At 41.3% G+C, this 27,360-nt stretch overlaps 1 protein-coding gene and 1 long non-coding RNA gene across 4 annotated transcripts in view; one reads left to right on the top strand and one right to left on the bottom strand.

The window, feature by feature from the left end:
- Window positions 1-27,360, bottom strand: part of ARID5B (AT-rich interaction domain 5B) — a 182,715-nt gene that overhangs the window by 35,442 nt on the left and 119,913 nt on the right. For all 3 annotated transcript variants that reach the window (XM_083502392.1, XM_083502393.1, XM_083502394.1), the window contains exons 5-7: window positions 20,507-20,619; window positions 10,734-10,938; window positions 7,346-7,398 (exon numbers count right to left, since the gene is read on the bottom strand). In XM_083502392.1, the coding sequence (XP_083358518.1) occupies window positions 7,346-7,398; window positions 10,734-10,938; window positions 20,507-20,619 (371 nt within the window). The remainder of the gene's footprint in view (window positions 1-7,345; window positions 7,399-10,733; window positions 10,939-20,506; window positions 20,620-27,360) is intronic.
- On the top strand, window positions 6,088-16,094 carry LOC310706763. The gene is made up of 2 exons (XR_014526157.1): window positions 6,088-11,356; window positions 11,591-16,094. It is a non-coding gene; the product is annotated as an uncharacterized lncRNA (long non-coding RNA).

The raw sequence follows: 27,360 nt of genomic DNA, 5'->3' as shown, positions 1-27,360 counted from the left end.
GGGAGGTGCACACAATCTACAGACCCATTTCTGCACACACCACAGACAGAAATGGGCACAGTGGCGCAACAGGGCAGATTAGCCAAGAGGCAGGCATGGAACAAGAACATTGTGTTTTGATTATCCCTGGAGGTTGAAATCGCTCTTGCGGTAGGTACGAGAGAGTGTTCATTCAAGCCCACTATGGCTCAGAGAAATGAAGTGACAAGGAAGTCAGTATCAGCCCGTCTTGGATTCTGTGCCAAGCGTGACTAGTTTTGAAGATCAAGGTGGAAAATGGCTGTTTGGTTGGTCTCACTGCACTTATTCAGTTAAAAGTGAATAACCCGAATGTAAATGCACACTTTTAACAGAATGGATGCTCCTCTCCCCCATCTGTGAGTATTACAATTTAAGGTGTGGAAATGTTTAATAGAACACTTCTCTCTTTTTTTACTAATTCAGATTCAGTTTCTCTTGGCAGTCATGCCTGCTCTGAAATCAATAGGCCAGCACCACTTATTTACCATAGTGATTATGCTAAGTTATGCTGACGTGGTGATGAAAGACCCAGTTCCTGGAAGTCTTGACATCATGCCTTATTTAATTTTTTAAAAAATAAGGCCTAACGCCCGATGTCATAATCTTCTTAAAGGATATGAACGAAGCAAACTTTTTTTCTGGAAAGTTCAGAAATCCCTGCCACCATTATATTTAGGGCATGATTGCTCACAAATCGACACTAGATTTTCCTTCCATTAGCAGCCTTTTAACAAAGTCTTTCCCCCATTTTTCCTTTGTGCTAGTGCGATATGGGGAGCAGACATACCGTCAGGATCCCTACCGCTGCCCCCTGCTGCTCTCCGACTATTCTGTATTCCACTCCAAACTAACACAGTGCAACTCTACAAGTCAAATTCAGCCCACTAGCCAAGTAGAGCATCACACCAGGGGCTCAGTGAGCTTACTGCTTTGCCGCTTGTCTGGAATTGCAAAAACATGGACTGTCTCAAACACCTGGCAGGCCAAGCTACTAATACTTGACAAGCTCCATTTGGCTTGATGGGCCACAAGTTGTGCTCAGCTGTTCTATACAAATTTCACTTTCATACTGGAAAATGCAGTATGCTTCCAACTGTTGTTTAAAGTTTGGACAACTTATTGCTAGATAAAAGTGTCATTTTCCTTCTATCGTAAAAGGCTTCTTCAGTGCAATCTTTGCTCGAAGCTGCAATGGAAATGCCAAGCTCATATTCTGTCTTCCCATATTAATACAGACAGTAACCCATTCATTGCAATGTTATTGCAATGTTTCCCTGTTTCCACTGCAACGATCACCAAAGAACAGTGAACTTTATCTAGGTCAGGCATGGCCAAACTTGGTCCTCCCGATGTTTTGAGACCACTGGTCCTGTTAGCTAGGATGATGCGAGCTGTAGTCCCAAAACATCTGGAGGGCCAAGTTTGGCCGTGCCTGATCTAGGTGATCAATATTCTCCCCATGGTTAAATTTAAGTAATTAAAGTGTGCCTTCTGGAAACCTGGTCTTAAAAGACTATAAAGAGAACACCACCTGTAATGTTCATTTTTGATATTTGATTCAAGACAATCTGTTCTAATTCATATGTGTCCCTCTGTTTCTGCTTAAAGGTGCAACAATATTTGCACATGGTATCTGTAGCAATGGAAGGGACCCCAACGGTCATCCATTTCAACCCCCTGCTATGCAGGAATCTCAACAAAGCATCTATGACAGCTGGCCATCCAACCTCTGCCTCCATGGCTGGAGAGTCCACCACCTCTCATGGGAGTCTGTTCCACTGCTAAACAGCTCTTACTATTTGTTATTTAAAGATTTGTTCTGAGGTCGTAGCTCTCAATCATAACAGCTGAGACTTGCTTAAAGCTGTCAGTCTCTCCACAGAAAAAGGAATATGACAGAATAGAATGGGTTCAAAGCCTACTATAATTTAAATTTTCCCCAAAGAGCCATCTGGGCAAGTTTGAAACAGGTGGGAATTTACTGTGTTAAAGAATCACCTGAGTATATGTCTTTGGATTATTATTATTACCTCTGCATTTTCTCAGATTTATTGGGATGGATCTAATTAAAATCGGGAAATGTTATAGCCCATTAGAGCTACCCTGCTCTGCAAGGGAGGCTCCACTACTTTCATCTTTAAGAAGAAACTTATATGGTTGGTTTTAAATGGCAGCAGATTAAAACAGAAAGGGGGCAACTCTGAAAGAGAGAGATACTAAGATGGTATAAGTGGGGCCCTGCAACAAAATACTGCAATCTGTAGTTTTACTCTTCAGGGATCCAGCCATTCCATTCATAGCTCAGATGGTGGAGCATGAGACTTTTAATCCCAGGGTTGTGGGTTTAAGCCCCACCTTAGGCAAAAAAAATTATGCATTGCAGGGATTTGGACTAGATGACCTGCACAGTCCCTTCCAACTCTAGAGTCCTATGATTCTATGATTCATTCCACCCCACTCCCCAAAGCAAATCAGCATTCCATGCCAACTGAGCACAGTCAGCCACCATTGAGCTGTTTGGCATCCCCTCACCTCCATTTGGGTGTGGGATGGACACGCTACTGTCCAATTCCAGCTACATTAAAATCTCTCTCTCAGTTTAAACTTGCTATGAACTGGATCAGCTCTGATCTGACTGTACTGTAACATTTTGACAGCAGGGGAATATTTCAATGAACACACCTTCATTGAAGCTTATTGCTTTTATTATTATGTTCCTGGTCAAATTCCTCACCACTGCCCATGACTCTTATCAGATGACGCCATAACGATAGGCCTAATCAAGACAGTGAAAGCTGTCGCCACATAAGAGCATCTCCAAGACATCCATAGCTAAATGGATTCTCCATGACCAGATGCATTATGGACACCTGGCTTGATCAACTAGGGCAATTCTTATGTACACACTGCACCTCAAAACTCTGTACAAGTAAATCTGACGAACTGCAGGTGTAGCCTGATACCCCACTGAAGAGCAAGCATCTGTTGAGTCAAAAAGCAGACACAAGCTGATGGTATGCAATTAAGATCGTGCAATGGGGTGGTTTCTGAAACAGAGAACACCTCCACGGCCAATGCAAATTCAAAAACGAATCTTGGGGGCAATCAGAAGATTGTTGGAAATAGTGTCAGTATAGATATCATTTGATTTAAAATGATGAATGATGCCCAGGAGCCTGATTCTGAATCTAGTGTAAAGGCTTTGGGGGAGAGATGCCTCCAGTGCGACAGTATTACTTCCAAAACACTGATTTCATGTTAACTCTGAAGGAAATAAGGCATTTACTCTGAGTCATCAGGAAAAACCGCTTTTCTCTATTGTTTGTATTTTACATCTGTCTCCAGCCTGTGGCACATCCATTCAATGGAAAATGAGCTCACATGTTCAAGTTAAGAGATAACCAATGTTTAGTTGGCAATAGCCAACCTGAGCTGGACTTATCAGCCCCCATCTTGACTCCCACAGCTGGACAACTGCCTGAGGCAATAAATCAGACATCATGGACCACTGTCATCTACAGACATTTGGCAGTCCCCGTTTCAGACATTTAGGTTATCATGCACAACTATAATTCCCAAAAGGATAACACTATCTAAATTCAACTAGAATTCTTAAGCAGCTCATGCCAGCATATGTTGTTCTGAATTCAGAACTCCACAATAATTTTCTAGCATAGAGAAGGCCTCAGTAAAAGCAACAACACCAAAAGATTATTGACCCTTACGCCTAAATAACAAACAGAAAGGAGCATACCATATTTTTCGCTCTATAGCACACACCCGACCATAGGACACACCTTGTTTTAGAGGGGGAGAACAAGAAAAAGAAAATCTCCGCCTCTCTGTGCAGCACCCCTTCAGCGAAGCAGCAGGAGAAATGGAGCCCCTTCCATTTCTCCTCCCACTTAGCTGAAGGGACGCTGCGCCTTAGCTGAAGGGGCACCTACCCTTCAGTGAAAGGAACCTGAAGCCTCCGGAGTGCAGCGGGAAGACTTCAGGCGGCTATCTTTGAAGCCTGGAGAGCGAGAGGGGTCAGTGCGCACTGACCCCTCTCGCTTTCCAGGTTTCAGCAAAAGCAACGCGAAGCCTCCGGAGCACGGCGGGAGCGCTCCCACTGCACTTCGGAGGCTTCGCATTGCTATCACTGAAGCCAAGGAGCCTGCATTCGCTCCATAAGACGCACACACATTTCCCCTTAATTTTTGGAGGGGAAAATGTGTGTCTTATAGAGTGAAAAATACGGAATATCAACCAACCAACCAAACAAACAAATGTGGGGTGTGAATTAGGAGTATACGAGTACCAATGCAAATCTGCCACTTGGATCTCTATTAGGTGCATGCTGAAGTGTATCCAACACTTCTTATCTGAATTATGCTGGAAACTAATGGGCTGCACATGCACTAGGTTTTCAGAGGCACCCTTTCAAACTAGGAACCCCTTCTGTCCCACTGAAAAGCTGTTGCTGACAGTAGGCGTGCCGCAAAGCAGAAGGGAAAATATGGGCATCAGAATCTTGTTCAATCTGTGTATATGCAGGAGTGGTGCTAGTATCAGCATCCTGTATCCTCTGCCTCATCATTCCTGCTCAGATCAGGGAAGCTTTCTCGTATGCTTGCTTTAGTTGAATTGTTTGCAGCAGAACACGAACTGCTTGCTGGCTGGGCAGACAGCCCCTTAAGCTTAGTTTGGTCAAAGTGATGAAAGCTTAAATCAGAACTGCTAAATCCTGCGCATTATGAAATCTCAATTTGTAAGTTTCACTCTACTGGAAAGAAGAATGGCTCAAAGGTTGTAACATGGTGTGAAAAATACAATGAATGTGGCATTTAAGGAGAAAACTATAGTTTTACATTGGATAAGCATGATGAAGGTTAACAAGTTATGCAACATCTGGGAAGAGGGTTTATACAAATATTTTTAGCCGTTTTAATAGACTAAGGCAGAAATCCTTTCAGGGAGAAAGTTGCATTGAATACATTACGTAAGATGGCACCCCAAATGGCCAGATTGTTAGAAATAACTTCAAAGGCTATCTTGACTTCTCTTCGTCACTACTCCATATTTTATCTTACTTTGCTGCTGTTTTTTGTGTGTAAACTACCCACTTATTTGAATATAAAATCTGGAACAATGTAAGGGCCAAGATTTAAGGCGTGTCATTAACTTGATGGCTCCAACTTAACAGACTTGCCTAATTTCACTTTCTAATAGCATTTGCCCAGAAGTGTTGGAGAAAGGCAAATAAAATTTCCTTCTCATGAGCTTCCAGCTAATGCATATGTTACTTTAAACCACAAGAGAGCACTGCTTCTCTAGCAATCTAGCCAACACTTGTTTGTAACTCTCTGTCTAAGTTAACTCCAACCCTAAAAGCTGTGCCATTTTTCTCTCTCCCTACTTGTTGAGAAAATATGTCTTCTATTCTCTCTCATCTCTACTGTAAATAGTTCCTGCATGAATAAAGCCTCTGAACACCAAAAACTGTAACAGAAGCGAAACTTTCCAAAGGTTAGCACATTGGAATCATATACATCCTTACTTCAAAGTAAAACTTAAAGAATACTTTTAATGCTTGCATTATCAGCTGATTGGCTAGACTTTTTTTAAGCCTTCCTTAGTGCTTAAATGAGGGACGCGGGTGGCGCTGTGGGTAAAACCTCAGCGCCTAGGACTTGCCGATCGCATGGTCGGCGGTTTGAATCCCCGCGGCAGGGTGCGCTCCCGTCGTTTGGTCCCAGTGCCTGCCAACCTAGCAGTTCGAAAGCACCTCCGGGTGCAAGTAGATAAATAGGGACCGCTTACCAGCGGGAAGGTAAACGGCGTTCCATGTGCTGCACTGGCTCGCCAGATGCAGCTTGTCACGCTGGCCACGTGAACCGGAAGTGTCTGCAGACAGCGCTGGCTCCCGGCCTATAGAGTGAGATGAGTGCACAACCCTAGAGTCTGGCAAGACTGGCCCATACGGGCAGGGGTACCTTTACCTTTACCTAGTGCTTAAATAAGAAGTTCTGCTTTAGTTTTATTATTGTTGTTTTAGTATATTTAGTTTTCGATGTTTTCTGTACAACAGCTATTTGGTGTACCCAATGTAGTGAATAAATTTAAATAAATTAGAGTTGAGTTAACTCCCAAGTAAACAAGCACAGAATCAGGCACTCAGATCAGATGCAAACCAAAGAAAGTCAACTAAAGCTACCAATACCTGTATGTGATTACTATTTCACAACCATAGATATGTTAGCTAACTGCACAGGCATTAAAATGACACAACAGCCTTTGTTCTATGGGACAAATACCAGAGTGATTACATTTCAGCTTAAATTAATTTCAGCTTTTGTGTTCTCTGTTACTTCATTATGGAATAGATGCAGCCCAGATTTATACTCAGTGAACAAAGCAAAACAAATAAATATATCTAGCTAGCTAGCTATTTAAATATGTTTTTTGCATTCAACTGTGGCAGGAAATGCACAACCTAATCTGAGCATTATGGGCTGGGGAAATATTCCCAATGACGATCGTCTTATGTCAAATGGGCTTTATTGCAGATGCCATCTTTATATGCCATATTAAAGCAGCTCTTTCTTCTCGTTTCAAGATCTTAATCGCAGTTTGTTGCTCCAACGTTTTATTGGTTTGGAATACATGCTGTAAAATCCGCAACCATCAAATTTCCCTGTGAGCTAAAAATAAAGTGGCCATGTCAGATATGGTTAGTTGATAAAAAGTGTCAGAGTATTCCGCTTCCCTCCCCCCTTGCCTTTATACTTTGGATAACTTCCTGTTTATGTGGCACTGACCCTTGTCTAATAAAGATCTTTTACTATTCACAGTAAAGAAAGATACTGCACCAAGCTATTCCTTAATGGACAACGCTGATTACTTTTGAAAGCATTTAATACATTTCCCATATTCCAACATGAACAGATGTCAGGGACTATGCCAAGTGAAATTTCATTTTATGCAATCTTGGCTTGTTGTACAAGAATAGCCCTTTCTCAACATGGGAAAAAATTACAGACCCAACCAATTTCCTTGACAGGGAAGAGTTACACATGTTTTCCACTCAAGAAGTGTTTTTTTCTTCTTCAACAAGTTTACAGTTTTGCCAAACCTGGAACTAATTGGGGCTTTTTCTAAAAAAGGACCCAATAACCCCAGTGTGTGTGTGTGTGTGTGTGTGTGTGTGTGTGTGTGTGTACTACATTGTTATTTCCTGTGTGTGTCTATGTGTGTGTGTTTGAGAAAAAGAAACACCACCCCGAACAGGGGAAAGCTAGATTACACATTTTTTTCCCATTTAAGTTACTTAAACACTTACTGTTTCATATCCTCCCAGTTTTTGAGCAGCTTGAAACATAGTCCAAAGGTTAACTGTTAGAGGGACAATAAGTATTTAGATAAGCATTGCATTAACCAACTTTTTTCAAAGAAATGCAAATCAAACAGTTTTTCTTTCACAGTGAAGCAAGAAGATAACAATCACATCTACGCACACAAAAAGGTTTTTTTTTGGGGGGGGGGAGAAACACAAACAATCTGCAAATGACATTTACATAATTCAAAGAGTAAACATTGGCTTTGCACATATACCATTCCTTTCTTAAAATCACAAGGGAAAACATTTCTCTGAGATACAGTTACAGATATAAAAGATTTTTTTTTTTTTACTGAGCTTAAATTCACTTCCAGGATATAAAACAAACAGCATAAAAAACAAAACACACGAAATAAGCTTTGCATTATATGTTCCTATATAAAACTAACATAGTTATTAGAAAGAGCATTATTTTTAAAATGTCATTTAGTTAATGTAGCAGGAAACTGGAGTGCATTCACAAAGCAGTCCTTGATTAAACAAGTATTTACTGCCACTCAGATAAGAGACCTTGGCTGGGATCCAGAGATCCTCTTCCACATGAGGAAACAAGCTTCTACAAGTGGAGCAGCTCATTTCATCATGAATGTAGCCTGCAGGGTGAGGAATATCAAGATCTCCCATACAACTGCACCCCAGCTTTCTCAGAGTCTAAACCATCTCAAGAGGTCTTGAGGTCTCACAGATCATGCACTGTCTTATGTGGACCTCCCAAAAGTGTTAGCGCTCCCCAATAGCCAGGCGTGTTCCTTGCAAAGTCATGCTGCCCCTGCACTCATCTATGAAACTCTTGAAAGTAGGGGAAGCCCTATGGGGAACTTCCACTGGTGGGAACATTTATAGCCCCATGGTCCAGATCCCAGGCATGGGTGTCTTGTACATAACATCTGCCACCAGGAGTGCGTTGCCTGTTTCCTGCTGTCATCCCCATTTTGCAACTAGCATAAAATGCACAGCTGTCTCTGCACTGGTTGTTTCAAACCATCCCTGCTGTTGATTGGTGCCAAACTAAGTCTCTAATGGATCAAATTTGACTGACATGGTTAGATGGGATGGTTTGCAGAATTTTGGTTTACGCTGGCACAAACGTCCTCAAGCACCCAAAATACCAATGGTTGTGGACATTTCAGAATGCCTAACTAAAGCTTGGTCCACTACAGAGCTGGCAAAAATGAATATCTTTAACATTTGAGCTAAGGAAGGGTGCAAATCCCATCATTCCACATGAAGTGGATGCCATTTGTTGGCTATTGAACTCATGTCAAAGAGCTTAGCTAGAGAGATAGACATAAATCAATATATTTTGATGTGATTATACCTCCCTATATGATCATGACTTATTTTTAAATTGTCTGTATATCTGCACTTTAATCCAACTGTCTCTTTTAATGAAGGTTTCCTTTTAAGTTTAAAGGGGGTAAGGGGCCAAGCACTTTTAGAATCCTCTGTAATGAGAGAACTACAGAATGCAGTAAAATAGGTTCGACTGCATTTTTTTTTCTCCCTTTACCCCATCAAAGAGCTTCTCATAATGGTGCTGTATGAATTGCCTCCAAAATATTACATAAATTATGGGTGTTCCCCAGGGAGTAGTACTCATTATTGAACCACACAGCACAGCAAAGAACATTCACTGTACTTATTCAGCAACAGAGGAATTATATTATTTAAACTGGTTCTTCCTACTCATGTGTTTACACATGTCAAGGTAGACAAACACAGCGACTACTCCTGGCCAGCAGCTCAGTTACTCCTGAGTAATCTTGCTCTGAGGAAACATGAGGCACATTGCTGAATATCAAACAAGTCAGTTTATCTCAGCTACATGTTGCAGAGTGATCTCATGGCAACGCTGGGAAATTGAGACCCAATAAATACCTGCTTTTAAAAATGTGCCTCTTTGTTAGTGACAAATAAGGGGGGGGGGAATTAACATTACACACACACACACACACACACACACACACTACATCTCAAAATGTTCTAAATAAAAAGCTTCACTGAACCTTGCACTCTCCCTGAGCTATCAAGAGCTTTGCTCGGGCCTTGATTTAATCGGAATCAAATGCATAATGCAACAAAGCTGTTCATAGTACATTAATTTTACTTCTATTTCAAGCAGCCGGTTTTTCAGGCAAACATTGTAATCATTTTGGAGTTATATAAGTTTATAATGACTGCTAGAGGTCTGTTGCAATCAGTGTCAATTGCTATTAGGTATGTAAATTGTTATGTAAAACATAGAGGTTTGACATTCTTCATCAAAATAACATACACATTTAATCTGGGAAGATAGGTTTGAGAAAGTCATATTTCCATGTAAGGCATTCCTCCCTTTATAATAATTTAGATGCCTTATAGGCTATTAAAAGCACACCTTTCATCGTTTGCGATGTTCATTCTTCCATGCTATAGAATGTTTATGCAAAATTTAATTACAGTTGCATGTTCTCTATCAATTGTTGCTTTTATAAGCACTGACTCAAAAAGTGCTCTTTCCAAAGCAATCCTTAGCATTGTGCTATGATGTCTTTAAACAGATCTTGTCTATTTTTATACTCTGTGACCTCCTTCACCTACTTTCTGGCCACCTTTAGATGCCTTCCTTTTATATCTGTGGGACTCCCCCCCCCCCCGAAGGAACATCTGGGTACAATAAAAGTATGTCGTATTATTAATTCAAGGGAAGACATTAGCTGCAGTATTTATCAAAAGGAGAGGGAGAGCAGGAACCTTTTTAAACATGCCAGGTTCTGATCGCAAGCAGTGTATTTTAAAACTATAAATTTCCACCAGCAGTTGCCCAAAATGAAGAGAAACTGCAAGATAGGGGATGGAAAAATGTATTGGTGGATATAAACACAATGACAACAACTCTCGTTTCAAAGGTCCCAGTGTGCATGTATGTATGTATGTGTTTTCCTTTTTAAGGTTTTTACTGGCTGACATACAAAGATCTCCTCGTTGTGCCTATGGGAGCTTTGGGATACTGTTTCTCAAACAGCATCCCCCCCCGTCCCCCCCACACCTCCCAAATCCACACGGCAAACCACTTTGAAAACCGAGAAGACTTTTAAAAGTCATTTGCTTTATGGCATTGGTGGTGGGGTTTCTGCTCAAAGGGCGGGAGGGGAAATCTCAATGCCTATAAAGCTCTAGATCCTGACAATTAGTTTTATAGTAAATGTACAGTGCAAAAGAAGAGACAAAGAGAAAGCTAAAGAGGGCCATATCTGTCCACAAAGTTGTCCCACCTTATCAAGCCGATCAACCCCAGAAGCCAAACTGTTCTAAAATTTCAAACCAAAAATGCAATGAAAATTCTACTTACTCTGCTTAAAACCAAGGTAGGGTATTCGTTCAATTGGTGTTTTTCTTTCTTTCATATATTTATAAAGTGCCACAAGGAATGCCTGTTCATCCGCTCTGCATTCTTCACCTACAGAAACCTTTGATTTATCCTCGCTTGAGCCCTTTTTACAGTTGCTGTTGTTATTTTTGGTTTTGTGCAAAGGCAATTTAGCCTCACATTTTACCTGGAAGAAAAGAGGAGATGCCAGATTAGATCTTGAAAACTGCCTGCTCCAGCTTTCATTCCCATTTAAGAGATGACCCCCTTCTGCTCCATCACGCCCTCTCTTTCTCAGAAGGCCAACAACAACATTAAAGCTCTTTCTCTGTGTTTTAGGTACAATATTTCCAAACTGTTGCATCTCGATTTCCCTACTTCCTTTGCCTCTCATTCCTGCCTCCACTCTGTGTTTGTTTAATTCTTTGGACAAGTCAAGAACCTAAAGAGAACATGAAGCCGTGTCTTCTCTCCTTTAAGTTACTGCTCTGTGGTTTCCTGGCCCAACCTCATGCCATTTGCTTTTTGAGTCTTCCCTGTTGTATCTAGGTCTCCACTGCAGCCTGCCGGATCCCTAGTGCTGCTTACCCCTCCCTTATACAGTGGTACCTCGGGTTACATACACTTCAGGTTACATACGCTTCAGGTTAAAGACTCCGCTAACCCAGAAATAGTGCTTCAGGTTAAGAACTTTGCTTCAGGATGAGAACAGAAATCGTGCTCCGGTGGCACGGCAGCAACAGGAGGCCCCATTAGCTAAAGTGGTGCTTCAGGTTAAGAACAGTTTCAGGTTAAGTACGGAACGAATTAAGTACTTAACCCAAGGTACCACTGTACAGTCATTTTGTCCGCCTGTCTCCATAGAATTGTTCAAGTGAGCTGACAAGTCCAGACAAGGTGGGGTCTGTCTCTCTACCGCATGTATAGCGGTAGATACCTATTAGCCACTTTTATATTTTGTAGTAAATATTATAAACCCTTGATTTTCACCCAGGGCAGAGTCTGTGCTCTATTGCTAGTTCCCTCCCCTTAATAATAGCATGCAAACTTGAATAAAATATTGGGGGGAGGGCAGGTAAGCCCAACCCCACATACTTGATCACAAGACTTGGCACACACACTCCATTTGAATGGCAATGTCTATAAACTGCATGGGGTGGGGTGCTGACCCTCTCAAATGTTTTTTGTTTTTGTTTAGGGGGGCTGAAGGGATCTTGGCCCCTAGGAGTTGGCTCCTATGTTAGCATGTGTCATGACTCGGCTCAAGATCTTAAGAAAGATGTTTGGGTGGGATACATGTATTTGCGTGACCAAGGGCACAGTGTCACTACTGAGCAGACAGGGCATGTTTTGCAACAGGGAATTTCATAAACGTTAGGAGTTTTTGAGTTCTGGGCACAGTACTGCGCCTAAGATTTCAGATTAACTTCCAAGAGATCACTGCAGCGTCAGGCAAGCTGATAGGTTCTGCCTCTCAGCTGGCCTTCTGGAAAGAGCGTTTCGCTCTCGGCGGCCTCAAAAATGAACGTAAAATTTTAGCTGCAACTCATTCATTTTCAGATTTATATTCTTGTTATAAAAATGTGCACCTATAACCTAGGTTTAAGGTGCCGTTTAGCTCCTAGCTTTCATTCCTCAGTTTCTAATACTGCCCCAAAACAACCCAGCTGCTCTATTTGGAATATTTCTGACAATATGTCCGGTAACGAACACTCTTTGCCCAACCTGATTTAGGTTTACTGGGCTACCAAGCAAAGGAAATAAAATTGAATGCCAATTCTGGCAAGGTTTATTTATTTATTCGGGAGACAAGTGACACAATTCTGGGTTTTCTTTTGTATGCAAACCTTCCATAAAATCAAACTAACTGAATGTCAAGCCTCCATTATGCATTGCTGATATCATTTTTTTTTAAAAAAAATAAATTTATTAGCTAGCCATGCTGCTTTGTAATGGTTTTGTAATTCAACCACTTGGGGTGATTGCATGTAATAAAACACTCTTGTTAGAGAAGATAAGAGTTGCATGATCCATTTTGGATATACTTTTTAAAATGGTTGCTATGTAAAAGAGACCTTTGATGACTACATAACGTAGCAGGAAAACGTCCCTCATATGCTCAGAACTGGAGCAGTGTTTCCATAAACAAAGTGTTCAGTTTCAATGTCTTGGGGTGAGGCATGAACTGCTCTTGTTAAAATTGGACAGGGAGCAGGATATATTAATTAAGGTCAGAGTGTAAAGGAAACAGAAAATCTGCATGACTGCATTCATGACGCACAAGGCAAAAATAATGTCTTTAGATTTATTTTGAAAGGAAATTTCTAGTCCTCATGATTATGGAAAATAACTTTTTTAAAAAAATTGTATGTGCAGATACTACTAAAGGCCTTTGAAACTGAGAGATTCTTTTGGGGGGCATACATCAGTTCAGGAGGGACCCAATTAGCCTCACTGAAAAATATATTCAAGGATTGGTTTATATAAATGTTGTCAGATAGTTTGTTGTAAGTAAACAATTTTGTTGTAAGTAAATGATTTAATCTCCGTATCCATGTATATTCACACAAACTGGGAGTCTTTCTCCCCAGCCCAGTATAAACTCTGACCAAAACCTGAGATCTGTGAAGCTCTAGCATGAGATTTCAAACTGGTAACTCTAGTGAGCAGCTTATCGATCTGTTTGGAGCTTATTAAAGCTGTGAAGAAGGTCACTGTTATTCCCATTCGAAAAAGGGAGGCGCTGCCCTCATGATCCTTCATTTTAGAGTGAGGATTTGAAAATATGTCTCCCATGTTTAGCCCCCCAGCCCAAACCTGTTTACACAAGGTCAGTGCAACTGAAACCAGTGTGATATAATTTGATACACATGTTGGATTGAAGTGCAAAGCTGTAATTAAACACTCTCCCTTTCATGTATTTAAAAATATATCCTTATTACTCTTTTTAGATGGTCCAGTATTAGGAATAGCATTTTACATGCGCTAGTTTTGTGGGGAAAGGCTTTTTTTAAAAAAAAAAAATCAGTGGTGTCACCCATGAAACACAAAACACCTTCTAATCTCTTATCGAATAACCCACCTCCACACAACACACACCGTCTTTCTGGCATGCAGAGTGGGGTTTACCAATTTCATTACCTGGAAAGTATTTCTCATTTGAAGTTCATATTCCATCACATGTGTTTTTAATTGTAGACCAAAAAAATAAAATACAGTTTTTGCAACTAAGATTTACATACTGCTCCATCTCCAGAAAACAAAACAAAAGATTTGGATCCCTTGATCAGGAAACTTAAAAGTACAACTCCCTCCATCTGTGTCCAGTCTTATTTTTCATACAGTTCAATAAAAACATCAATGTACATGGACAGCTTAAATATACCCAGTAAATCAAGGTGGGAAATAACTAAATGAAAGAAAATTAATGTCAAGGCAACGTGTTCTGTATGACAAATGAGGTAATAACTGAAACAAAATATATGAAAATATCATGTTCATTCCTTAATAGCAGTGATGTCAATATGTTCAAGGACATCAAATAGCCAACAGACTCCTACAATGTACCCATTTTACGTGAATTACTTGGCAGTCAATTCCATTTACTTCTGCTGGACTTCCTCCTAAGTAAGCATGCATCGACTCAGGCTGCATATTTTTGGATGTGGCCATTCCTTAACAAAATGACAAATGACTCTTATTGTATTTCCAGGGGCAAGCCTCATTTGCAGAAATTCACCACCGTGGGAAATACAATAGAAAATTGCCACTGTGACCAATGAATAACGTCGATTTTGGGGAGCCGGGAAAGAGATTGGTTCTGGCTTAGATTATGCTAGTAAAAGTTTTGCACATATCCACAGTTTACATCATCAATGATCAGCATGTCTCCCAGAGTTCTTATTCAGTCTTCTTGGAACCACGTCAATAGGGATTTGCATGGTTTGGGCTATTTGGGTTGTGTGGTAGCTGGAAGGCACAAAGCTCTGGACCAAGGCACAAACCATGGAAATTAAGACGGCCTCTTCTTGGCCACATTTTCTGTACAGCACTCGGCTCAGTGTATCTTGCTGATAGCTGCCAGATCTCAATCTCCTCTTTATTATCTTTCACTACATATGGCGTTCGCTGAGTGTGCATGTAACCTTTATGCAGCCACTTTGAAGTAGAGATCTCTATGCCTCACTGTCTTTTTAACTCTTCCACAGTTATTTAGAAGGGTGGCTGGCAAGGGTGCTTAGGAAATTTAAGGCAACCGTAAGCACATTTTTTACTGGGATGTCCCACTGAAATCAACAGTAATCACTTCCAAGGGAAAATGGTTGGGGACCATAAAAAGACCTTTGCCATGGCATAGCTCATTGTGAGAGGGCATAGCTCACTGGCACATCATCTGCCTTGCATCCATGCAGCCCCTGGCACAATCTCAGGTCACCAGGGTTAGTAAAGAGACTGGCCGAGGCCAGCCAGAATAACCAATAACTTGGCTAGGTTAAGCATTGAAGTGACTTCATATATAAGACTGAATAAATGACTCTGCGCAATAAAACTCTTTACAAGTCTGCCCAAACTTCGCTGGAGACCTTTGCAGCAGAATGCATGAACTGTGAGCTGTGCACAAGGTCGGCTGCCCCCTTGTGGAGCGTGGCTCGATTCTCCTGCATCTCGGGAGAATAATTTCAGAATAAAGACATTTGTAAAAACAGTGGCAACATGCTCTTGAAACTTGAGTCATGCGCCTGTCAGAATCATGAAAGGTATAAGTATATTAATGTTTACTTCCCTCCTTAAATGTTGAGAGCCACCTGATAAATTGGAACCTGACAAATCACCTGATAAAAATACGTAAAATAAATTCCATACAATTAAATATGTAAATTACCTACAGCCTTCACACTCCCATTTCCCTCATGGCCCTTTGTGGCGAGCAAGTTATCTAGTTTCTCCCTTGGAGATAAAAACAGGAACTTTCACTCTTCCACAAATGATTTCTCCCTAACTCAATCTATTCCATATTGTATTCCTGAAGGCATAACCCAAGGACATCATTGGAAGAGGAAAGCTCATTGGTAAGTGCAACAAATTTGTCTTACGAGAGCCTGCGATCCCCAAGCGCCACACTTGAGCTGCAGGAGAATAAAATACAGCTCTGTAATTCAGTTATAGTACTTAATAGGCTGCGCCAGCTTAAATTTATTCAGACCTATTGAAACCAAACCAAATGCCTTTGTATGCTAGGTAATAAAGTTCACACAATTATTCGCTCACAGATAAAGGTAAACAAGCTGAATGAAACTGGAGTCCTAATAGCTTCATGGGTTGTGTGTGTGTGTGTGTGTGTGTTTTGCTCCATGACAGCTTTAAATATCACATTTAGAATCTGAGCAAGGAATATGCAGGATGTGTAGCCAAAATTCAGCAAGGACCATATGCGATGGCTTTTTAAGTCTTTGCTGTCATTTGCTTCCCATTTCATCTGCTGGGCTCCAGTAATATGCTCAACTGGGGGTCTATTCAGTATTGCCAGCCAATGCTGTGGACAGGAGCATCTTTTGCAGCAGGGGGAGGAAAGGCACAGGGGATATTCATGTTGGCATTGGGAGGGGCTCTGTACACTGCTATGGAGAGCCCAGTTAACACCACAGGCTCTCCGCAGGGAAGAGTGGGCCTCAAACTGCTCCTTCCCTGTGGAATTACAGCACCACCCCTCTCAGTGTTATGCATAAGCCATGCATAGATAGCCATGTGTCCGAGAATGATAGCATTACTGGTCCAGAACTAAATATAATTTCATGATTCATTCAAGGATGCCATCAGCCCAAGTTCAAAAATCTTAAGGAGGCTAATGAATGATGCAATTCATTCATTCATGTGGTTTCTGTCCTAACTCTTTGTTACCAGGTGAACTCAAAGAAGGTTACAACATACTGCATTTAAAACCACAATTAAATAAGAATAAAACAAATACAAATCTGCAAGAAAACCACAATTAAACCAGTCAATTACAATGTTTCTAACATGTTCCCATAAGCCTCCTGAAAGAACAACAAAATGTTAGCTAGGCAGTCTTCATAGAGGAAAGGGAGGTTCTACAGTCATGAGACTTCCACCAATAAGAACCAGCTCCAAGACGTAACCAATTTCACGCTCAGTGGTAGGTGGCACACTGAGAAAGGTCTTCCAGTAAAAGATGCAGAGAGCTATGTGGAAGCAGGTATCTCTTCATGTTAACAGAGGGTGGGGCGCAGTTCACATACCATAAGAACAATATTAGTTTTGTGGTTGTTTTTAATGGTCCTCTGGCACACTGCTTCAGGTGCAGAAGATACTCCACTTACAGGATGTTGAATTGTTTATGCCCATAGTTCATGAAGGGCAAATTGAATATGGCAGATAAACAGTTTGAAAAATTTAACAAAAGTAGGGCATCTGCATAGCAGGATCTTTGAGCTTTTATGCACTCCACAACAATGGAAACCTGAGAAAGTCCCATAACATTTTATGGAGGTCGCAAAGCTGTCAAACCTCAAAAATCAGCTTTTTAACCAACACCTCTGTATAATGTGATACCAGTTCATCATATTACAAACAACTTAAGTACTAGCCACACCACAAGACACCAAAGACTGAGCAATGCAAAAATGAATGACAAAACCCTCATGATTTTTACCTTTAGAGCTTTGTTTGTGCCATCCCATTGTGTCAATATTAGTGAAATATCAAGGAGGCAATGCTAAGAAATCAATCGCAAGAAAAGTGACACAAAATACAACTCAAGACATTTGACCTCTTAAAGTCTTAAATTAATGGGCTCGACTCAAGACATTCAATTGCTTGGTTTGCACATCACAGGACGGTATGCCAAACTATGACTTAATGGAACTGTGTGAATATGTGGGCTCCTGGAGAGAAGGTTGCAAATGCTTTTGCCTCTCCCCAAACCTTTTTACTCCCAACCCAGCACTGAGCTAAGGGAAAGTTTAGTTAGCATGCTGTTTGAATCTGGGCTCTTAGTTAAGCTCTCTGCTCACTAACCACAAGCCATAGCCAAGATTTATAGTTTGGCTTACTGTGACGTGTGGAGTAGGCCAATGCAAAAAACACCTACAAAACCCAACTAAGCACCATAAAAGATTTCAGACATGAGGTTGGTTCCACAAAAGTCACCTGTATTTCCCAAATAATTCACCACATTTGGAAAGTTTTCTATGGTCAATTAAGTATTTTCTAGGACATGGAACTTTTCTTGGCAATGCTTTCTGATCCTTCCAATCAGACTGCCATTTGGCTAGTCCAAACTGCATAATCCAGAGGTGCTAACCTTTTTTTTTTCCCTGACAGGGCTCCAATGCTAAACACTTCTCACCCTGACCACCAACCCAGGACAGAGAAGAAAGGATTGAAAAATGAGTATCTGCTGTAATTTTGTATGCCACAAATCTTTTACAAGCTCAGGAGGCCTATATGAAAACAAAACTGGCTTCATCATACAATTTGGACAGGACAAATAAGAAGTGATTGAAGTAGCCATTGGTGTTTAAACTGCTTTAAATTTGTACAAACATACTTGAAATGCAGATTGACATGGTAGCTAGTGAGGTAAAGGTAAAGGGACCCCTGAATGTTATGTCCAGTCGCGAACAACTCTGGGGTTGCGGCGCTCACCTCGCTTTATTGGCTGAGGGAGCCGGCGTACAGCTTCCGAGTCATGTGGCCAGCATGACTAAGCCACTTCTGGTGAACCAGAGCAGCACACGGAAATGCCATTTACCTTCCTGCCACATCGGTACCTATTTATCTACTTGCACTTTGACATGCTTTCGAATTGCTAGGTTGGCAGGAGCAGGGACCAAGCAACGGGAGCTCACCCCGTTGCGGGGATTCAAACCGCCGACCTTCTGATCAGCAAGCCCAAGGCTCTGTGGTTTAGACCACAGCGCCACCCACGGCCCAAGGTAGCTAGTACATCACTGTAAATAGCCCACTGAAAGCCTCAGCAACAAGAGCTTTCAACACTTCAGAAATGTAAATAGTTGAGCACGATAATGTTGTCTTCAAATTGCTATATATTCAGCCAGCCAACCAGCCATGTAGTATCCATTTACTTCAACAGAGGATGCAAAAGAGGGCAGCACAACTCTCCGTGATATGGATGGAGAAGGCACAAAATAATTGTTTGATGGAAATACACTCCAGACTAGGTCCACCATGCAAGTACATCAGTTGATTTCTCTCCTTCTGATGGCTGGGACTTTGATATGCAAACTGATAGCTCACATTAGAAAATTCATGCAGAAACTGCTTAATTCTGCCTTCTGATAGGCATTAAATGCTGACGTGGAAACTCTTCTACAAGAAGCGCCAAAATAATGGCTGGTGCTTCGTATTACAAACATAGCCAAGCGAGTTATCCCAATAGTTATCCCATTTCCAGCAGTGTGCATGGTCATTATACTGCACGTTGTGCCAATGTAACTGAAGTGATGGGAGGTGATATCTGGAGGCTTTCTGATGGCTCATTCATGCATACAAGTCACCACTTGATGATTCATCAGGTGATTAACATGTGCATGAAAACCAACCCATGGTAATCCGAGACCCATAGATAGTTTAAGCATAAGGCGGTGTGTTTAAAAGACCCTGTCCAGAATATTAACTTGCACTCTGAATTTCCTTTTCAACTTTTCTAAAGACGAACAGCAATGTTATTCTAGGTAACTTTTTTTGTGTGTTCGCTGTAATCTGTTACTCAAAGGAAGTTCCCGTTTCATATATGGTTATTTTCAAATTATATTTGAAAGGCAACTAAGAAGGGCTTTGAGCAATTTAATTTTCAACGTAGTATAGATGCTTGAATGTTGGACTAGCACGGAGGAGACCCAAGTTCAACTCCCACTAAGCCATGAGAGAAAACCACTCACTTAGGGTGACCTTCCACCCCGGCCTCACAGGGCTGGTGATAAAATGGAGAACCATGTACACTGCCCTTCAGCTCTTTGGAGGAAAGGCTAGATAGTAATTAATGAATCAAGTGGGTTTTTTTATATCCTTTTGTTACATGGAAATCACTTTGGGGTCACTTGTGAAAGCAGCTTACAAATGTTTCAGATAAATCATACTGAAGGAAACTATGGTGTTCAAGACAGATAGGCTGCGCTGACTCCAGCTACAGAAATGGAGGCTTCTGCTCCCTGCCTTGCAGGCCTTTTTCCTACTGGCCTGGGTGGGCAGGGCCCTGACTGACTCCAGCTACAAAAGCTGAGGCTGCGTTGGGGTATTTTTTATAGGTTGTTGTTGTTGCCAGGGGGTGGGGAGTTGTTGCTGTTTTTGATACTATTTTTTGTATGTTTGTTTTAGATCTTATTATGATTTATGCGGAAATGGTTTAATTTGGTTGTGTACCTTCTGAGGTTTTATTTATTGTTTTTGACTACTTTTGCTACATTTGTAATTATGTATTTTTTCATGTTGTAGGCTGCCTTGAGCATGGTTTTAACTATGGAAAGGTGTGTGCAATTGTAGTAAATCTCAACAGAAGTTTTAAACAAAGATTGTTTTCCCAAAGTGCTCCAGATAATGCAGACAAAAAAATGTAAAAGGGGGGGGGAGGAAGCCCGCCCACTCAAACAACTGCAATCCATATTGATTTTCATTTAAAAGAGAGGCAGGGAGGTGGGGACAATCCCTACTTTGAAATGCTTTACTGGAAAAGAAAGGCAAAATTGAAGTTGGATGAAAATTACTAAATGTCTTACCTTGGCAACAGCCTTGCCTTCACAATTGTTATTGGAATCTTTAAAGCCACTGAGTGAATCTCTTCTCTGTGGGCATGACTTCTTTTTGCGTGGTCTGCCTTTAAGATTTGGCGCTGAAAACAAACAGGCAACAATTTCAGCACAATTTCTTACAAAGGGGTAACACAGCTGAACACCAGTTGAGCAGTCTTCAAGAACAAGCATGCACCTTGAAGCAGCCTACGTCTCCCTATAATAAACAAGGATGTTATTGCCAGTAGTAGAACTGTTTCTAGGTCACATATTTCTAAATTATATTTCCTGCCACCCCAGCTAATCTGTTGCTATTAACATATGACAAGGATCCAAATGAATGTTGAGAAAGCACAAATTGCTCTCTTGCAAAACAAAAGATCAGATGGGTGAACATCTTTCATACATCCATTTTATTATGTAAAATGTAAGCATTAACTTGATTCCTTCTTCTGGGAATTTCCTTATAGTAGAAGGTATTTGATTAGCCAATGTTTATGTGCGTCAAAGATTTTCTAAGTTGAAAAAAACAACCACTTCCATATATAGCACAAAGAACAAAATAATTGATTGGTACTTCTGTATAGTACAGTTCAACCGCTAAAGGCATGAGACAAACATAAATGCAATCCTCACTTTATCAAATCAGTCTCTTTAATGCTACACTTGAAGTCTTTTTTAACAGAACTGAGAGATTCCACAATACAGAAAAACTCTGAGTTGCTCTTTGATAACCAGTATATACTACATATAGGTCAAACGAGGAAAACACACATTTAGATGTCTTTTAAACACGGGCATGCACACACATACAATATAATGCTGATTATGACAAAACTATAAGGAAAAGAATGAAGTAGTTGTTTTGTTCTGTAAGAAAAGTGACCCTTGTGTGCTCAGTCACCGGACTTCAACAACATTAAAAACGATAAACAATCATTAACTTGTGATTATAGTGGAGATAACTTGCTGTAACCCCCCCCCTCTTTTAAAGTAACCATTGTTTTCATTACTTCCAGGGACGATTATAATAATGTCAGAAATCGAAACACCACAAGCCTCTCGAGTGGCTTCTAATTGTTTCTAATCTTACATTTGTCACACAAGTGGTTTCAGGACATTTTACATTTTAATTAGCTCTCAGATGCAAGGCTGCTATAATTTGATACTGATGCTCTGGAGGAGAAGAAGAAAAACCCAGTTTCCTGCTGGCAGTGGTTCAAGTGGAGAACGAAAACAAAACAAACACATCACCCCTCAGCTTAAAAGCAAAGGTCCCACCCCAAACCTTCTTCCCTCGCCCCCACAAATGTTTCATGCTTCAGCACTGCCTGCCGCTAAGTGTTTTAGAAAGCAACTCCAAGGTTTGGCATCTGAGGCTAGCATGCGAAAGGGGGGGGGGGGAGGAAAAAGGGAGGAGGGGATCAAGAGAGAGTAAAAGAAATTATTACCCATTCCAGTCGACAAACATCTGCTTGATTTATCTCTCTACTCATGAATGCTGCAGCATGTGACTGCGCGCTCACTACATCCCTGGAAGTAGTCTCGACTCGGTGTGCATGTCAGTCTTACACAGAATGAGCGCTCGGAGTATTTGCTTGGCGCTTACAAATCCCCTCCCCCTCAGCTGCTCCGTTACTCATATAAACACAGATGAGTGACTCCAACAGAGGAGAGTGGGATGTGCACTCCGGACTCCAGCTCTCTAGCGGCTGACACCCTGCCAAGAAGCCTGCTCCCTCGTTTACAAATGTAGCTCATGATTTCATCCTAATTGTTTTGTTGCTCATGACCTCTTTGCTCGACACCAGTTGGAGAGCACGCCACGTTCCACAAACCCAGGGTCGCTTTTAAGGCCCAGAGAGAGAAAGAGAGAGAGTGTGAGAGAGAAGGTGTCAATAATATCTCCCTTCAAAAGAGGTTGCGTCAAGTCCAAAGTGCTTTCTTGATTTATTGCAGCCTGATGCGAGCACTAAAATTTAACGACTGCCGTAGAGTAAATGGGGCAAATTCATGTCTGGCAAAAGCACCTGAAGTTGCTCAAATGACGAGGATTAATTCTGGCTCAGGATCTTGGGTTTTGTAAGGATTACTTGTTTTATGGTAACCAGAACGAAAGCACAGCTAGTTCCCAGCATGGGCATTTTAGAAAAATACAGGTTATTCCTGAATTTCAGGGGCATGCAGTGTTGTTTTGCACAAAAGGAAAACACGCAAAGCCCTGCCAAATTTCTCGGTTTAAAGTTTTAATTAATTAAGTGAAAAGCTTCAAATGGCAGAAAAGGGCAAATTCCTGGAATAATGATCTTGCTTATGCCTGGGTAGTAGTGGTGGCAATATAGAATTTCTCATTTCTTCGGTTGCTGAGGAATTTGGACAGGAAATGACTCCATCCAGAATGTTCTAAGATTACTTCTTGTATAACATAATGCAACTTTAAATCTCATTCATATTGGATGTATAATTAAAAGGAAAGCATCCCTATGAATCAGTGATGACTGTGGTATTTCACTGCATAGCGAGAGGCAGTCTGACATTAAAAGTAATATTTCCATTGCAGCTGAAAAGATTAACACATCCCCATACGTAATGCACATACTGTATATACCGCTCCTAAGTGAGCTACATTTCCCTCTGCTGAAAAAAATGATAGGTGATCACAAAATATGTATATGATCTATTTATTCATGGTGACATTATTATCCAAAAGATATTTGATAGATCATGTGGTGAAAAATACCACTTCCCACCAAAGAGATCAGTCATCAGGAATATTCAGAATGTTGAATTGTTACAGGATGAATTAGTTCTTCGTTTTACATGTTTACACTCCACTTCATCCTATCTGGATTTCAGGGCAGCGAGCAAACCATTTGTAGCACAATACAAGTAAACAATAATAGAATAACAGATTTTCAAAATCAACAAAAAATTAGAAGTTAAAAATGCCCAGTGAATAAAAATGGGTTTTCATAGATCGTCCCGTATTTTCTCTCTGAGAATGTCAGAAGATAAAAATTCATGCCATCTTTTTAAAAAACAACAACAAACCAACAAACCACATACACACAAAATCAGTTCACACAAAACCCTGCAGAAAAGTGTCAGAGTAACGTAAACTTAAATAAACTACTTAGCAAGTAGTAGATCCTAGTCAGCAGATGGATAAACTTGCCAGATGTAGTGCCTTGAACCAGCTGCTGAAAGAGTGGCCCATGGTTGGCGTGGAGAGGAATGGGTGGTTGGCTTTTTCTGCACTGATTCTATGAGAGTTTGCTGCCTGGCTGGTCTTTAGACCCTGCAACATCAACCTCCCCTTCCTTCCTTCCTTCCTTCCTTCCTTCCTTCCTTCCTTCCTTCCTTCTCAAGCAACAGAGATAGCACCAAGCTTAAGGGGGAGTGGGGAGGAAAACTAGACAGCAAAAGCAAACACAACTACTGTGGGTTGGCTGGGGTAGAAAGTTCGGCCCTGCAGTAGGAAGACTTCCCATAAAACCTGTTTATGTAATGAGTACTTGTAGAAAGTCTCAGTGCAACCAGATAATTACCCGGGAACAACATGTACGTAATCTTGGGTTCCATGATGGAAGAAATGTGGTCCATAAATGTAATACAATGAATAAATTAAGTATGTGCATAACAGACTGTGCATATCAAGACTTCTTGTCTGTGAAGCAGGCAGAATTAAAAAGAAACCAACAAGAGAACGAAAGAGCAAAGAAACAGACCAAGTACATGGGAAAATGAAGAAACAACAATGAAAGTCGCTCATTTTAAACAGTTTAATCAACTTAAAACTTTAGTACAGTACAGTTTTTATTCAGTCGCACTATGAGCTAGGGGAACACATGCCTAATTTGAAGCTATTTTAATTACTTATTAGGGAAGGAAATATTTAAATTGCCTTTCTAATAATGAACAGTACTTTTGATTCTTTCAGTGTCATCGAACAAGACCTTAAATTGAAAATGTTGTAATATGTAAAATGACTTAAATTTAAACCAGATACCTAATCAGGTAATTAATTAAAATGAATGATAAATCAACAAATTTAAATGGATGGCAATTGTAGTAACTTGCTATATTCCAAGTTTAGGTGCCTATGACAAAAGTTAACCTGTTCTACCAAGCGAAAGTATGAAACACTAGAGTTTGATTCAAACAGTGGTGAGATGGTGGTGACAAAATATTACTTCTCCACCACCAATGCAGCTGTTCAATGTCACAGAGCAAAGCTAGTTCAGGTCATGAAGGCCCTTGTATTAATATAGGGAGGTGAGGAGACCTAGAACCCCTGGAGGCCTCCTGCGATGAGTTTCCCATACATTTTACAGATAAGGCCACTCATACCCATATTAACTTGGATGCTATAATTGGTACAGGGGCTGAAATGGATAGGATTGGCACACCATCTGAGCACACTGCAAGGGCTACTTTTCAGCTTGTGCAACCTGAGGATGTGGACAACCTTCTTGGAGGGCTAAGAGCTACCATGTGCTCCCTGGATCCTTGCCCAACTTGGCTACTGTGAAATCTACCAGGGCGCAGGTGGGCTTATGGACCTCTGAGATGTCTTACCCTGGGGAATGGATAGGAGTAGAACACAACCATGTGGTTTTTCCCTGGACCTCACAGTACGTTTGGATACTATCAACTCTGCTATCCTTCCAGACCTATAGTCAGGATTAAGCTTAGAAGGTATGAATTAAAGGTGGCTTTCGTCCTTCTGGAAAAATCAGTATAAAAGGTGCTTTGGGTGGGTGGGGGGACTTTTGTTCCACCACTTGAGCTCCTTGCTACATCATCCTGTCATCCTTGCTGTAAGCCACTGTAATTTACCCCATTGGCATGACTGTGTAGATAAATAAAGCCAAATGATTTACATCAATGGTTTTCAGTCAGTGTGCCGTGGTACCCTGTGGTGCCTTGAATGATGGTCAGGGGTGCCACAGGCAACACTGGCCTCTGTCCCTCTTTCCTTCCCTCCCTCCTCTGATGCCCTCTTGCATCTCTGCCTCACAAGGCTTGCACAGCTGTTTGTTGCAGCAGCCCTGGCTACAAGTTCTGCAGGTAAATGGTGCCTCCGGGGCTGGTCAGGGGGTGCTGGTTGCCAGGAGCTGAGGCGGCCTTGGAGTAAGCAAACAAGGAAGGGAGCCCAGCCAACTAGTCCTCCAGCCCTTGCTCTTGGGAATGGACAGTGTGAGGAGATACCTCTCTTTGGGGCAGGGGGTGGGCACCTCAGAGACTGCCTGGAGGACTCCCAAGGAGAGGGGAGAGGAGGCTGGGGGGAAACTCCACAAGGGAGGGTGTTCGAAAAAGGGAGAGAGGCTTCCAGCTCTTCAGGCAAGGGGTGATATAACTGGGCTCCTGATCCCCACAGGGGTCCTGCAGAAAGAAGGTAGTTGTGGACTCAAAAAGGTTGAAAACCTCTGGTTTACACATTTTCTTTCTTTTTCATAGCTCTCCCATTCTTCCTGTTTTGTCCCTAATCCTGACCTTTGTGACACTAACTATTTCTGTGGAAATAGTATGGTGACACAAATCAAACAAGAACCAAAGATTGGGGGAAAGTTCTGTTTCAAAATATGTACAATAGCAACAAAAAGGAAGTTCACCTAATTATTGGCAAAGCAAATTGTTCTCGGTACAATAAAAAAATATGATTACTTTTCCACCTAGCTACTTCCTGGTGTCAAAATAACTCTGGGATTCTGGGTGAGGTGAAACAGTGTGACATGGAAATTTTGCAAATATCAAGAACCACACAAGCCCTTGCTGACAATCTGAGCTTAGCAACTCTTTCCATTTTAGAAAGAAAGACTTAACACCATTCATAGCTCTGGATTCCCAAGATAAACTCACTCTTGCTTTTTCAGAAGAAGAATAGGACATAGATTTCCTGCGTTTGGAAAAAGTGATAGCAGTATGAAAACTCACACCAAAACAAAAAACCCACAGCGTCCCATCATTGTTTAAAGGAAACAGTATACAATTAACTCATGCTATTTTTTATTTTTATCATAAGGCTGATGAGGAACAAAAACACAGTTTGGTCAAATAAGGTTAGTGCCTTAGATATTTCAGTGCCCTAGGTTGAATATTAAAAACTGCTAAATTCAATTAAACCTCCAGTCACCATCAACATCTGGAACTTATTGGTTTCAGTGCAGCTTCTATAATTCGAGAATTGCCTGCCTTTGGGAGCTGATTTCCATTTGACTTTTTGTCCTTAGGTATGCATTCCTGAGCCTCAAATACAGTGGTACCTTGGGTTAAGAACTTAATAATAATAATATTAATAATAATAATAATAATAATAATAATAATTTATTATTTGTACCCCGCCCATCTGGCTGGGTTTCCCCAGCCACTCTGGGCGGCTTCCACAGAAACCAAGAAACACTAAAATATCATACATTAAAAGCTTCCCTGAATAGGGCCGCCTTAAGATGTTTTCTGAATGTCAGGTAGTTGTCCATCACCTTGACATCCGATGGGAGGGCATTCCACAGGGCGGGCGCCACCACCGAAAAGGCCCTCTGCCTGGTTCCCTGTAGCTTCGCTTCTCGCAATGAGGGAACCGCCAGAAGGCCCTCGGCGCTGGACCTCAGTGTCCGGGCAGAACGATGGGGGTGGAGACGCTCCTTCAGGTATACTGGGCCTTCAGGTATACTGGGGTATACAGGTATTCATTCTGGAGGTCCATTCTTAACCTGAAACTGTTCTTAACCTGAGGTACCACTTTAGCTAATGGGGCCTCCTGCTGCCGCCGTGCCACCGGAGCACAATTTTTGTTCTCATCCTGAAGCAAAGTTCTTAACCCGAGGTAATATTTCTGGGTT

Source organism: Podarcis liolepis, assembly GCF_965112155.1.
Source record: "Podarcis liolepis genome assembly, chromosome: 5".
In the NCBI taxonomy this organism is placed as follows: Eukaryota; Metazoa; Chordata; class Lepidosauria; order Squamata; family Lacertidae; genus Podarcis; species Podarcis liolepis.
This window is presented reverse-complemented; position numbering and strand designations above follow the sequence as displayed.